General features: G+C 45.3%; 2 protein-coding genes across 2 annotated transcripts in view; one reads left to right on the plus strand and one right to left on the minus strand.

Moving 5' to 3' along the window:
• Nucleotides 1-3,949: 3,949 nt before the first annotated feature.
• On the plus strand, nucleotides 3,950-7,795 carry LOC310791026 (serine protease 23-like). Its single transcript, XM_083652742.1, has 2 exons — nucleotides 3,950-4,235; nucleotides 5,831-7,795. Exons 1-2 carry the CDS (start codon nucleotides 4,210-4,212, stop codon nucleotides 7,008-7,010), a joined length of 1,206 nt encoding a protein of 401 aa, XP_083508868.1. The 5' UTR covers nucleotides 3,950-4,209; the 3' UTR covers nucleotides 7,011-7,795.
• A 112-nt stretch (nucleotides 7,796-7,907) lies between these two features.
• The window catches only part of tmem39a (transmembrane protein 39A), a 34,807-nt gene continuing 28,301 nt past the window's right edge, over nucleotides 7,908-14,413 (minus strand). Inside the window, exons 7-9 of the mRNA XM_083652632.1 lie at nucleotides 13,152-13,339; nucleotides 12,910-13,030; nucleotides 7,908-12,272 (exon numbers count right to left, since the gene is read on the minus strand). Of these exons, the coding sequence (XP_083508758.1) occupies nucleotides 12,033-12,272; nucleotides 12,910-13,030; nucleotides 13,152-13,339 (549 nt within the window). The 3' untranslated portion in view covers nucleotides 7,908-12,032. The remainder of the gene's footprint in view (nucleotides 12,273-12,909; nucleotides 13,031-13,151; nucleotides 13,340-14,413) is intronic.

The following is a 14,413-nucleotide window of genomic DNA, read 5'->3' on the forward strand; positions in this document are numbered from 1 at the left end:
AGACTTTTTATGAAACGACAGATATATCTGCGCTTAGTTCAAAAGCCCTGCACTGGCTGCACACTAACCTGCCCACTAACCCTGCGCAGACTGTGGAGCTGATCACAGTTAAGTGAAGAAGAGGGAGATGAGAGGCTTAGTTGGCAGAACCGTCTGGCCCAGATACAGAGAGGAGAGAGAGAGAGAGAGTGTGTGAGAGAGAGAGAGAGAGAGAGAGATACAGAGAGGAGAGAGAGAGAGAGAGAGAGAGAGATACAGAGAGGAGAGAGAGAGAGAGAGAGAGATACAGAGAGGAGAGAGAGAGAGAGAGAGAGAGAGAGAGAGAGAGAGTTAGAGTTGCGTATGTGTGTGTTGATTGTAAATTTGTGTTGTGAGATGGGTGGGGTGGTGGGACATTCACAATAGGGTTTGATGAGCCAGCAGGTCCACCCTGTGTCCTGGCACAGGTGCCGATCTATAATCAGTCACAGAAGACCTCCAGTAGGAGTTGAGACTTGCAGACTTGAAATATTTCCCCCGCGGGTCTTTAAACACCCTGCAGCAATTTGACATCCACTGCGCCAGAATCCAATGATATATACGCTTACATTTTGCTTTTATTTTGAAATCCAGGTCATCTAATCAATGGCTACATTTATGACGATCCCTTGCTGTAAGACGGGAATGGGTGGGGGTTCGTTAACCGTCCAGCCTCAAATCCCCCCCGTCTCTCTCTCTCCTCCCTCCTCTCTCTCTCCCTCCTCTCTCTCTCCTCCCTCCTCTCTCTCTCTCTCCTCCCTCCTCTCTCTCTTCTCCCTCCTCTCTCTCTCTCTCCTCCCTCCTCTCTCTCTCCCTCTCTTTCTGGTGGCCGTTATTCATAATGAAATCATTACATGTCGCTTGCCTTGCACATTTTCAGCATGGGTGGTACCACAGTGGAAGTCAAACATCTGACCCTGGCAGTATCCGATCCGTGCCACACTCCACCCACTGAGCTACATAGCAAGTCATGACAAGTAGCACATTCCACCACTGTCCCATATGATATGCACGCTTCCCTTCACTGTCTCTCTGTGAAGACAAAGGAGAGGAACGTTAGCTCAAACCTTCACTGTCTCTCTGTGAAGACAAAGGAGAGTAAAACGTTAGCTCAAACCTTCACTGTCTCTCTGTGAAGACAAAGCAGAGGAACGTTAGCTCAAACCTTCACTGTCTCTCTGTGAAGACAAAGGAGAGGAACGTTAGCTCAAACCTTCACTGTCTCTCTGTGAAGACAAAGGAGATGAACGTTAGCTCAAACCTTCACTGTCTCTCTGTGAAGACAAAGCAGAGGAACGTTAGCTCAAACCTTCACTGTCTCTCTGTGAAGACAAAGCAGAGGAACGTTAGCTCAAACCTTCACTGTCTCTCTGTGAAGACAAAGCAGAGGAACGTTAGCTCAAACCTTCACTGTCTCTCTGTGAAGACAAAGCAGAGGAACGTTAGCTCAAACCTTCACTGTCTCTCTGTGAAGACAAAGGAGAGGAACGTTAGCTCAAACCTTCACTGTCTCTCTGTGAAGACAAAGCAGAGGAACGTTAGCTCAAACCTTCACTGTCTCTCCGTGAAGACAAAGGAGAGGAACGTTAGCTCAAACCTTCACTGTCTCTCTGTGAAGACAAAGGAGAGGAACGTTAGCTCAAACCTTCACTGTCTCTCTGTGAAGACAAAGCAGATGAACGTTAGCTCAAACCTTCACTGTCTCTCTGTGAAGACAAAGGAGAGGAACGTTAGCTCAAACCTTCACTGTCTCTCTGTGAAGACAAAGGAGAGGAACGTTAGCTCAAACCTTCACTGTCTCTCTGTGAAGACAAAGCAGAGGAACGTTAGCTCAAACCTTCACTGTCTCTCTGTGAAGACAAAGCAGAGGAACGTTAGCTCAAACCTTCACTGTCTCTCTGTGAAGACAAAGCAGAGGAACGTTAGCTCAAACCTTCACTGTCTCTCTGTGAAGACAAAGCAGATGAACGTTAGCTCAAACCTTCACTGTCTCTCTGTGAAGACAACGGAGAGGAACGTTAGCTCAAACCTTCACTGTCTCTCTGTGAAGACAAAGCAGAGGAACGTTAGCTCAAACCTTCACTGTCTCTCTGTGAAGACAAAGCAGAGGAACGTTAGCTCAAACCTTCACTGTCTCTCTGTGAAGACAAAGCAGAGGAACATTAGCTCAAACCTTCACTGTCTCTCTGTGAAGACAAAGGAGAGGAACGTTAGCTCAAACCTTCACTGTCTCTCTGTGAAGACAAAGCAGAGGAACGTTAGCTCAAACCTTCACTGTCTCTCTGTGAAGACAAAGGAGAGGAACGTTAGCTCAAACCTTCACTGTCTCTCTGTTAAGACAAAGGAGAAGAACGTTAGCTCAAACCTTCACTGTCTCTCTGTGAAGACAAAGCAGAGGAACGTTAGCTCAAACCTTCACTGTCTCTCTGTGAAGACAAAGCAGAGGAACGTTAGCTCAAACCTTCACTGTCTCTCTGTGAAGACAAAGGAGAGGAACGTTAGCTCAAACCTTCACTGTCTCTCTGTGAAGACAAAGCAGAGGAACGTTAGCTCACACATGTAGTAGCGAGTCAGCAATAAATGTCATGTATGTTTCTTCATTGGAAAAGATTCTGGCATGGACTTTGAATCCTCCCAGTACAGTCTGTGAATCCAGTCTTTATGATGCCAGATGCTCTTAACTCCAGTGTGTCTGGGCAAAACACAGTGTAATGGCTACTGTATGCCTAGTCTGGCAATTGTGTGTAGGCATATACTGTTATGTGTATGTGTGTGTGTGTGTGTGTGTGTGTGTGTGTGTGTGTGTGTGTGTGTGTGTGTGAGAGAGAGATAATATATATACAGTATATATATATCTATATCTATATATACTGTATATGTGTGTGTGAGGGAGAGAGAATATACTGTATATGTGTGTGTGTGTGTGTGTGTGTGTGAGAGAGAGATAATATATACAGTATATATATATATATATATATATATATATATATATATATATATCGTATATATATATATATATACCGTATATATATATATATATATATATATATATATATACAGTATATATATATATATGTATGTATGTATGTATGTATGTGTGTGTGTGTGTGTGTGTGTATGTATGTATGTATGTATGTATGTATGTATGTGTGTGTGTGTATGTATGTATGTACTAATGAGTAAGTTAAGACAAACCAAAAAGTCCTATAGGAATGTTATAGATACATTACAGTTGTTCTCTTTTCTCTTTCTTTTACAGCGATATTCCTCCTTAATATTAGAACGTGACATTTCAGCTATGAAAGCTGCATCAAAATGTGCCAGATGAAGAAATCACAAAACAGATGGAATGAACCATTTTGTCCCTCAACCATAATCATCATTTTAAACTGTCTTCTTTTATCTTTTATTGCTGAAGAGAAGGAAGCCATCTCAAAGCAGATGATGTGCAACAGCTTTATAATTATGCTGCTGGCTGCTGCTGACTATCTGTCACATGACCCGATAACCGTGCTGGGGTTGGATGTGTGCTCACACTGCAGATCCTATAGGAGCAGTAGGAGGCAGACCCACTGTGTGTCAAACACCTCAGACAGACAGACAGACAGACAGACAGACAGACAGACAGACAGACAGACAGACAGGCAGACAGACAGACAGACAGACCGACAGACAGGTCAGGCAGACAGACAGACAGACAGACAGACAGACAGACAGACAGGTCAGGCAGACAGACAGACAGACAGACAGACAGACAGGTCAGGCAGGCAGACAGACAGACAGACAGGTCAGGCAGACAGACAGACAGACAGGTCAGGCAGACAGACAGACAGACAGACAGACAGACAGGTCAGGCAGACAGACAGACAGACAGACAGACAGGTCAGGCAGGCAGACAGACAGACAGGCAGACAGACAGACAGACAGACAGGTCAGGCAGACAGACAGGAGGAAGTGGAACCCACCTCCACCATGCTTCAAAGTGACGCTCCTCTGCACCGCTGTCGGCCTGGCTTTCACGGAACTTCTAACGGAGTCAGTTCCTGAGGGCAGAGCGCTCTCTCACTTCTCTCTCACTGCAGAGGAGTGCAGAGGAGTCCCGTGTGTTCCTGCTCTCCGCTGCTCGCCTGCTTTGACGGGGTTTCCCCGGGGTTTCCCCTGTCTGCTCACCGCTTCACCTGCACAAAAGCCATGCGCTCCTGGGCTGCGCGCTCTCGGTAAGTCAGCTGTGTTGGGTTCGGTTAGCGGTTAGCCTATCTGTGCGTAAAGGAGCGCTTTGCACGGGCAAACTTGTACAAGACGAAGCACACGTTTAGGCTGCCGTTTCATTGATGTATGACTTGAGGGTGGTGAGACACACAACTAACATTTACATTGTGAGAAAAGCATGAATTCTGTTTTTATCACTGGAAAAAATGCGTAAACATAAAGTTGATAGCCTACCTGCTGCTGAATTTCCATTATACATAGCCTATATCAGTCTACAAATGTTGATCAAATGAGTTCTAATGTTGTATTTGTTAGTTTGTTAGTTTATGTAGGTGGATAAGGAGAGAGAGAGAGAGAGAAAGAGAGAGAGAGAGAGAGAACACCAAATGAGTAGAAATGAAGAAAGTTGTTTGATTTGGTTGAGTTGTCACAAAATGAGGGCTTGCATGATCCCATGCTCTAATTTAAATGAGAAACCACACAGAGACAATAATGTAATAACATGTGATTATGTAAGAACACATGTAATAACATGTGATTACCGTATGTAAGAACACATGTAATAACATGTGATTATGTAAGAACACATGTAATAACATGTGATTATGTAAGAACACATGTAATAACATGTGATTATGTAAGAACACATGTAATAACATGTGATTATGTAAGAACACATGTAATAACATGTGCTTATGTAAGAACACATGTAATAACATGTGATTATGTAAGAACACATGTAATAACATGTGATTATGTAAGAACACATGTAATAACATGTGATTATGTAAGAACACATGTAATAACATGTGATTATGTAAGAACACATGTAATAACATGTGCTTATGTAAGAACACATGTAATAACATGTGATTATGTAAGAACACATGTAATAACATGTGATTATGTAAGAACACATGTAATAACATGTGCTTATGTAAGAACACATGTAATAACATGTGATTATGTAAGAACACATGTAATAACATGTGATTATGTAAGAACACATGTAATAACATGTGATTATGTAAGAACACATGTAATAACATGTGATTATGTAAGAACACATGTAATAACATGTGATTATGTAAGAACACATGTGCTATATAACATGTGCTTCAACCACACTTATAAGACCAAAGCTTTCAGGCCACTTCAGGAGTTTTCCATCAGAGCCCTCTGACCTGATCTTTGCCCTCTGACCTCTGACCTGATCTTTGCCCTCTGTCTCTGTCGTCATATTTCTATATCAAAAACAGTGGAAGTTTACAGATGGCAAATTCCACTGTAGATGAAAAAGAAAAGAAAAACATTCTTTGAAATTATCTGAAGTAACCTCGCTCAACCCCCCCTGCTATCAGTTATAAATACATGATGCTGTCGCTGGCTGCTGGCTGGATGTTTTTATGTTGACTGTACGAAGACACAGACATCCGGTCACGTTTCCGTAGTCACAGTCTCCTGCGTATGAACAGAAATGCAGAGTCTGAGAGAGAGACTGGCAAAGAATGAGCGGTCCGGAAATGTACACCATCTTTGAAGGAAAGTAGTTGACTGATGCCTATAGCTACCTCACCTGCTCTGTCCTCCTCTCCTCCCCCAGGTGGATCTCCATCCTCCCCCTCCTATTCCTCCTCTTCCTTCCCCCTGTTTCTTCCTCGCGTCCCCAGTGGCTGCTCCAGCGCATCCCTGTGGTCCTTCCCCAGCAGACGGAGGACCGGCCGACCCCTCACTTCCTGTCCGCGGCGCGCCTTGACGTCGCCTCCCCCTGTGACCCCGAGTGCCACAAGAAAGCCCCGCCCCCGAGCTACTGGGACCTGCGGCGTCTCCTGGCCTACGAGACGCTCCATGCAAACGGACACCTCACTGAGACCAACGTAGGCATCTATGGCTACGACCCCAGCACTAACACGAGCCCCGCCTATTCCTCAGGTGCCCCTGGAAAGGCTCGGCGCGCCCACGTCAGGCGGAAACGGCAGATCTTCGGCCATGACGGGCGTTTTAGCATCGCCGGGCAGACCTTTCTGCTGAAATATCCGTTTTCAGTGGCTGTCAAACTGTCCACTGGGTGTTCCGGTACCTTGGTGGGAGACCGGCACGTTCTCACGGCCGCCCACTGTGTCCACGACGGGAAGAACTATGTGAAAGGAGCCCAGAAGCTCCGCGTCGGGTTTTTGAAACCCAAGCAACGAGACGCACAGTCCTCCTCCCTCCCCTCCAACGCCACCAATCACGTTGCAGGTGGCCCCGCTCCGCACTCCCCTCCATCAAACGACAGAATGAAGTTCCAGTGGATCAGAGCCAAACGCACCCACGTGCCCAAAGGATGGATCAAAGGGAACGCCAACGACATCGGGATGGACTACGACTACGCCCTCCTGGAGCTCAAGAAGCCCCACAAGCGGCGTCACATGAAGCTGGGAGTCAGCCCCCCGGCTCAGCGGCTGCCCGGCCAGCGGGTCCAGTTCTCGGGCTTCGACAACGACCGTCCGGGCCAGCTGGTGTACCGGTTCTGCCGGGCCGGCGAGGAGACATCAGACCTGCTGTACCAGCACTGTGACGCGCAGCCCGGGGCCAGCGGCTCAGGGGTCTACGCCCGGATGTGGGACGGGCGGCGCCGGCACTGGGAGAGGAAGGTGATAGGTGTGTTTTCTGGGCATCAGTGGGTGGAGCGACAAGGGGCGACCCAGGAGTTTAATGTAGCCGTGAGGATCACCCCTCTGAAATACGCCCAGATCTGCTATTGGATCAAAGGAAACTACGTGGACTGCAGGGAGGGCTGAAGGGGAGGAGTCAGGATGTCTGTCATCAACATCAAGAGGTCCAAATGTGTTTGTTGCCGCCGACGCCAACAATGTAAATACAGACATTGACAGATACAAAGCCAGGAAGGAGGCAAGCTTCTTCATTTCATTTACAAATCCTACTGCATGTTCACTAACACATTTCAGCAATGTTGAACTTTCAGTTGTATCCGTACAGATTGGACAGATCCAGACGTCTTTTGACAGGACTCAGCAGGGCTACGAGGAGCAGGACAGAACTGTTTGATGTTGCAGTATAGCCTCTTGATTGTGCTCATACTAAAGATTGCACTGTTAAAACTCTTGAAAGTATTTCTACTGTAAACTATTGTTATTTTTTGTGAATGAATGTACAACGGTCAGCTGCCAAAGGTGCCAATTCTTTCTCTCCATACTCCGATGTACTTCATCTCACTGATGTATGTGCATGCAGTATACATACTGTGTAGTATATTCTGTCAGTTACACAACATTCCATTTGTTTTACATGGACTCAGACGAATGCAGATGACTCTTACCAAGGTTAATGATCTGTTCTATGAAGCACATTTCTTTGAATGTTGTAAACGCTTAGCTCCCTCTGGTGGGAAAGACATAACACTGCAGGTGTCCATGATGTCAAACTGGCAATGAACATTTTATCGCATCTTGGCCTAGGGCTAGGCCTACATAAGCACTTTTTACATTCTCCGTTGTTTAACATCTGCATAATTGTATTATTTGTGTTTAAGAAAGGGGATACTCTGGTGCAATTTATGAAATATATATGCTTTGAAATAAGCAAACTGTGTCACTTATTTCTTCTCTTACACCTTATTTGATGCACGGACACACACACACACCTTTGTTTTAACACCGTTTTTATTGTTTCAGATGTCAAATGCATTTTCAGAAATGCAGTGGGAGAACTGAACACTGTAAAAAGCTGAAATATGAGGACCAGCACCCATGTCTCAAGGGTTAGGGTTAGGGTACCTCATGTCTCAAGCACCCACATAACCCTAACATACCCATTACATACCCTAACCCACATTCCATAACAGGATCAACCAGGAGTCCACACTGCATCCTGGGATATGGCACGTAGAACACAAACGCTGCCTTTTCTCAATTCTACAACTTTTATCATGAAGGGTACACACATTAACCCATTGATACCTGATGCAGCATTTGCGTGTATATCCCTCATTTGTGTGCGTATCCCTTTAAGACCGCGAACCGCGTTGGTCTTAAAGGGATACGCACACAAATGCTGCATCAGGTATCAATGGGTTAACTACTCTGCATTCATGTCTGCTTTGATGCAGCAGCGTTGAACGTTTCTCCAAGAGTAGATGGGAGCACTCGAGTAGGAGCAAGTACACTTCAGGTTCATGTGCACAATTGTTGCCACTGGCAAATGGCGGGCGAGTCTCAAGTCCTTCCAAAGCCAACTCTCCATCCTCGACTTCAGAAATGCACTCATGGATTCCACCCAACATGTCATTTCAGAAGAAAGGAGAGAAGACGGGAGTCATTTAACTCATTGAGTGCCAGCCACTTTTGGAGAACGGACGCTCCCAGTGCCAGAGTTTTCAGAGCGTTTTCAGTGATTTCTCGAGGCCCACAGAATATTGTGTGATATTACTATGTAAACACCGAACACGCACAAAGAACGAGCTGGCTCTATTGTATCATCAGCAAAAATAAGTTTATTGATACCATTTTCCGTTCTTTAGTTATGAGCCGGAGAAGATAGGTCGTTTTGAGCAAATACAGGCGTTTCAAATTATTAGCTGAGATATTCCGCCTTTTGTGAAATGCAGCATTTCAAGCACATTCACTGAGTCTGAAGATAATATTTTCTGATGTAGTGACGTGGTGTAGTTGTGTGATGCCCTGCGTGCCCCACCCCCCTCTCCCCCCCTCAGCTGCAAACTCCTCCTCACACTAACACACAGCCTCACGCACCCACTCTATTTTCGGAGTGCTCCGTTTTTGTGTGCCGGCTCCCAGCGCGACGCGGAAGAGCCAAGCCAGACTGCTGAGAATGGTTTGGCGTCGGGTGCTGCTTTTCTGGCGGCTAATCGTGTGGAGAAACTATACAGACAGACAGAGGCAGAGGGGCTCAGTTGTGTGCGCGGATTGACTCCTGTTCGCAGCCAACGTCAGCTCCAGACAGAGCAATCTATATGGCTCTGGCTGCAGCATGCATCGGTTTCTCTTTGATCACGGCTTTTTCCTCCTGTTTCTCCGGACCTTTCTCTAATCTGGAGAGCACTGTCGCCACCTAATGAGTCCGTAAAATAGGTTATACACCTTCAATAGCTCCCATATTTGTACAGGAGATGCCTGAGGCTTTCATCCACGTCCCACCGTCAAAAAACGCATTTGACGTCGATCGACGTCCTTGGCACTCTACGTCACTATTTACTTTGACGTCGATCGACGTCCTTGGCACTCAATGAGTTAAGGAAGGACTTCAGATTCAACTGAGAACTGATAGAACTCAATAGAGAAGCTGGATTTAAAGTAACCACAAAAGCTGTTCCCCTTGCTATCTTATGGAGATATGGGCAAGTTAAGGATATCACACAATGACCATTGCAAATTGAAATGTCACCGATAGTGCTGAGGTGATGGTCCATGCCACAGACTACAAGAACATGCTAATTCAACAGCCCTATTGACTTGCAACGTTTGCTACATTCAGAAAACGACCAAGCCCACTCAGATCTCCATAAGGACGTAAGTAAGTAAGGGGAACCAAGGAGTTGATTTAGGGCTGAGTTTACAAAGAGAACAGAATGGTTACATGTATGGCACTTTGAACACATCTGAGATTCCTTACACTGAAGCCGAGGCACCTGTGTCCCACACAGACACATGGGTTCATCTCAAAAGTCATTTCCTCCTCCTCCTCCTCCTCCTCCTCACCTACTGAAGCAACTGAAGCAATCGATGTTAAATTCAGGACAGTGCAGAAAATACCGATTCTCAGATTTTCTCGTCGCCTCCTAACAGAGGATTTCCCCCCCTGTTCAAGTTGTATCAATTGAAAGCTGAATACTGGACAGTGTTTTGCTGATTCCACTCTGACATTACTCCTTATATTAGCTTCACTGACCCACTGATGATGGTCAGGTGATGGAGAGGAGGCACACAGGTGATGGAGAGAGGAGGCACACAGGTGATGGAGAGGAGGCACAAACGAGAGGAAACCACTCAGATGCACATCTAGTGTGACTAAACAAAAAAGGCAACACATATGCAAGGCAACCTGTTTGTAACACCATTCTGGTAACTGAGAATACAAGTATTGGTAATGAGGTGACGTACAGTACTTTCACCCTTAATTGTGCCCTCCTCACCTATGGAAATGATAGCAAAGCATAGGTGACAATGCTACCAATGGAAGTCCTGTGCTGTCAAGTGGGATGTGGGTGTGCTGACAAGTACATACGAGGGCCTGGAACGTACCAACAAGGGGAGAAGGGTACGAGGGCCTGGAACGTACCAACAAGGGGAGAAGGGTACGAGGGCCTGGAACGTACCAACAAGGGGAGAAGGGTACGAGGGCCTGGAACGTACCAACAGACAATCTCTATTAGCCAAAAACATTCTGTCGTCTGTATCCAATCCATAAAGATGTGGACCTGATGTGATCTGGTTCAATTCTGTTGTGATTTGAGCCTTCAGGCACAGAGATTCAATCAAAGAAACAGCGATTGGATGAGCTTCAGGAAAACAAACGAGTCATATGGCGACATGAGAGGAAGAACATTTCAACATGGCCGCGCCCATACATGAAGGACATCGGTAACAGGCGGAGAGTTAACTGTAATCATCACCGAGCTACAGAAGATGTCCTTCAAAACTAAGTGACACTTTTGAAGTGTCCACGACCAGCCAGGGCACGGCTCTAAAACGAGGAGAGAACTGTGTTTAACATGAGTCTAAGTGGATGCTTAGAGTTGAAGGATGCCAGTGATGCTGTATATACCTGGCCTGAAACCAATCCCCTCTCACCTGTTGTAACTTTGTAAATACAGGTGCTGTAACTGCCCTCTTGGTAGCACTGCTGTGAAAAAAGCAGATACTTGTAGTAAAATACAGTAAGAAAATGAACGAGGAATAATACAGTATTCTCTCCAGAGGCAGTGGATAGGAGTATATACTGTATATATATATATATATATATATATATATAGGTACCTAAGCTGTTGTTTCTACAAACTGATCTCGAGTCTGGGATTTTATTTGATCCTACCTGATGGTTCAAAACCACAGGTTGAGGCGCTGCTTTAAACTGGAGTCAAAATGTGTTGAACATCTTAAGAACAGTAACCATTATTTACAGCCCTAATGGGTTAGCCGGAATTGCTGCTATGAAAACCTGCAATGCAGACGTTCAAAGCACCATGTTTCCCCAAACAGCTGCATCAACGTCACTGGTTCCAGGTTTAAGCTTTGATGGCCTCAGGATCAAAGTAGAATAATCTGATGATGCGATCAGCATCTTAGGCACGTCTCCTTCCTCTGCTCTGAAGCTCTTCTGTGGATGACGTGTAAACGATCTAACGACAGACTGACAGACAGACTGACAGACAGACTCTAGTCTGCGAGCGAGTGGGCATTCTGCACTTTAAAACATCTTTGGCGGAAGTCACCTCCTGGCATTCCCTGACTGTCCTGTCGCCTAGCAACAACATAACACAACATACTGATGTTGTCAGTGTGGTAATGCCCGGCGTAACTCGAAATAGTATACAAAATAAAAATATTCTTTAAATAGGTTTATATAAACATCGCATGAAAAATAGAACCGTATCAAAACACAATTATGAGTTCACAGTCCGTCCCTCAGCCTCCAAGCGTCGGCACTAAACATTTCCCCTAGCCTGCTGCTGCCACCCAGCTCCCCTTGACCTCCAGAGTTCTCAGGTGAGGGGGCAGGTCGTGACCCTTGACCTCCAGAGTTCTCAGGTGAGGGGGCAGGTCGTGAGGAACTATCAGGTGCCTTCACTGTGACTTGAGCCCCAAGCTGTTGGAGGACAGTGGGTAGGAGTAGGCTTTGCCCAGGACAATACGGTCCCGCAGCAGTTTAAAAAGGACATAGTAGTTGCAGAAGAGAATAAGGCCCAGGGAGAGGGTGTGGTTCCAGCGCTCAGAGCGCAGCAGAGAGTATAACTGGTACAGGACCACACTGGACTCGATCCAGATCAACAGGTTCAGGATCCGCAACGGCTTGTGGAACAGGAACTACAACACCCAGAGACAAGAAGAGAGGGTCAGATCGGAAGAACTACAAAAAGAACAAACTACAGAATAGCTAGGAGGCCACTAATCAAACATTTGATGTACTTCTAAGTGAAGATTTGATAGTTTAGATCTGATCTCAGTATGTTCTTAGGGCTGGACCATATGGTTGAAATCAATACGATAATCATAAGGATTTCTCTCGATATCACTATATATCACAATATTCATGTATACAAAATCACATTAAATAACCAAATTAATGTTCATGTCAATGAACCGAATGGTAATGTAGGTGTGAGGTAATGTTTTTTAAATAATATTCTATTCTTACCACATCTGATTTTATCAGTGTAACTTCCTTGTCATCATCAATTTAGACAGCAGAAATGTGTCACGATATTAAAATATCTTCACATCACCACCATATGATTCCAGTGAAAGATGATAAGTTATGATATGATGTTCTAAAGCACAAACACATATAAAACATATATGTTCTAAAGCACAAACACATATAAAACATATATGTTCTAAAGCACAAACACATATAAAACATATATGTTCTAAAGCACAAACATACACAGTTACTCACATAAAACATATATGTTCTAAAGCACAAACATACACAGTTACTCACATAAAACCTTGCATGGGAAACATCGGAGGGCAGTGCCACATTATAGGGCCCTACTGCCTTGTATAGACTGCGGCTGTGTCGTACCAACACCCCCTGAGGCCAAATAGTACTTTCTGACCACCTGCAAAATGCATGAACACAGCTTTGTTACAGATACTAATACAAATAAAAACAATAATCATAATAATAATAATATGAGTGTGTCCTGTGTGTATGGAGGTGTGCACAGAGGGCCCACTCACACATGTTGAGGTGCGTTGCTGTAGGAGCCGTGCTCTAGTTTCTGCCAGCGGCCCAGGTGTGCTGCAGAGCGATGGAGCAGGTCACAGTAGCTGGGGGGCAGCAGCTGGCTCATCAGCATCACAAACGCATTGATCCACACCATGATGAGGTGCTCACACGACCAGCGCATGTCATAGTACTGTGTACTCTGTGGGAGACACAGTGTAGGTCAAGTCACATGTCATAGTACTGTGTACTCTGTGGAAGACACAGTGTAGGTCAAGTCACACGTCATAGTACTGTGTACTCTGTGGGAGACAGTGTAGGTCAAGTCACATGTCATAGTACTGTGTACTCTGTGGGAGACACAGTGTAGGTCAAGTCACATGTCATAGTACTGTGTACTCTGTGGGAGACACAGTGTAGGTCAAGTCACATGTCATAGTACTGTGTACTCTGTGGAAGACACAGTGTAGGTCAAGTCACATGTCATAGTACTGTGTACTCTGTGGGAGACACAGTGTAGGTCAAGTCACATGTCATAGTACTGTGTACTCTGTGGAAGACACAGTGTAGGTCAAGTCACATGTCATAGTACTGTGTACTCTGTGGGAGACACAGTGTAGGTCAAGTCACATGTCATAGTACTGTGTACTCTGTGGAAGACACAGTGTAGGTCAAGTCACATGTCATAGTACTGTGTACTCTGTGGGAGACACAGTGTAGGTCAAGTCACACGTCATAGTACTGTGTACTCTGTGGAAGACACAGTGTAGGTCAAGTCACACGTCATAGTACTGTGTACTCTGTGGGAGACAGTGTAGGTCAAGTCACATGTCATAGTACTGTGTACTCTGTGGGAGACACAGTGTAGGTCAAGTCACATGTCATAGTACTGTGTACTCTGTGGGAGACACAGTGTAGGTCAAGTCACATGTCATAGTACTGTGTACTCTGTGGAAGACACAGTGTAGGTCAAGTCACATGTCATAGTACTGTGTACTCTGTGGGAGACACAGTGTAGGTCAAGTCACATGTCATAGTACTGTGTACTCTGTGGAAGACACAGTGTAGGTCAAGTCACATGTCATAGTACTGTGTACTCTGTGGGAGACACAGTGTAGGTCAAGTCACATGTCATAGTACTGTGTACTCTGTGGAAGACACAGTGTAGGTCAAGTCACATGTCATAGTACTGTGTACTCTGTGGGAGACACAGTGTAGGTCAAGTCACATGTCATAGTACTGTGTACTCTGTGGGAGACAGTGTAGGTCAAGTCAC

Source organism: Poromitra crassiceps (assembly GCF_964638095.1).
Source record: "Poromitra crassiceps genome assembly, chromosome: 16".
NCBI lineage: Eukaryota > Metazoa > Chordata > Actinopteri > Beryciformes > Melamphaidae > Poromitra > Poromitra crassiceps.

Excerpts from the sequence above, each read along its gene's own strand:
- LOC310791026 (XM_083652742.1), top strand. The coding sequence starts at position 4,210 with ATGCGCTCCTGGGCTGCGCGCTCTCG. Across the intron at positions 4,236-5,830 it reads TCCTGGGCTGCGCGCTCTCG|GTGGATCTCCATCCTCCCCC; the intron begins GTAAGTCAGCTG and ends CTCCTCCCCCAG.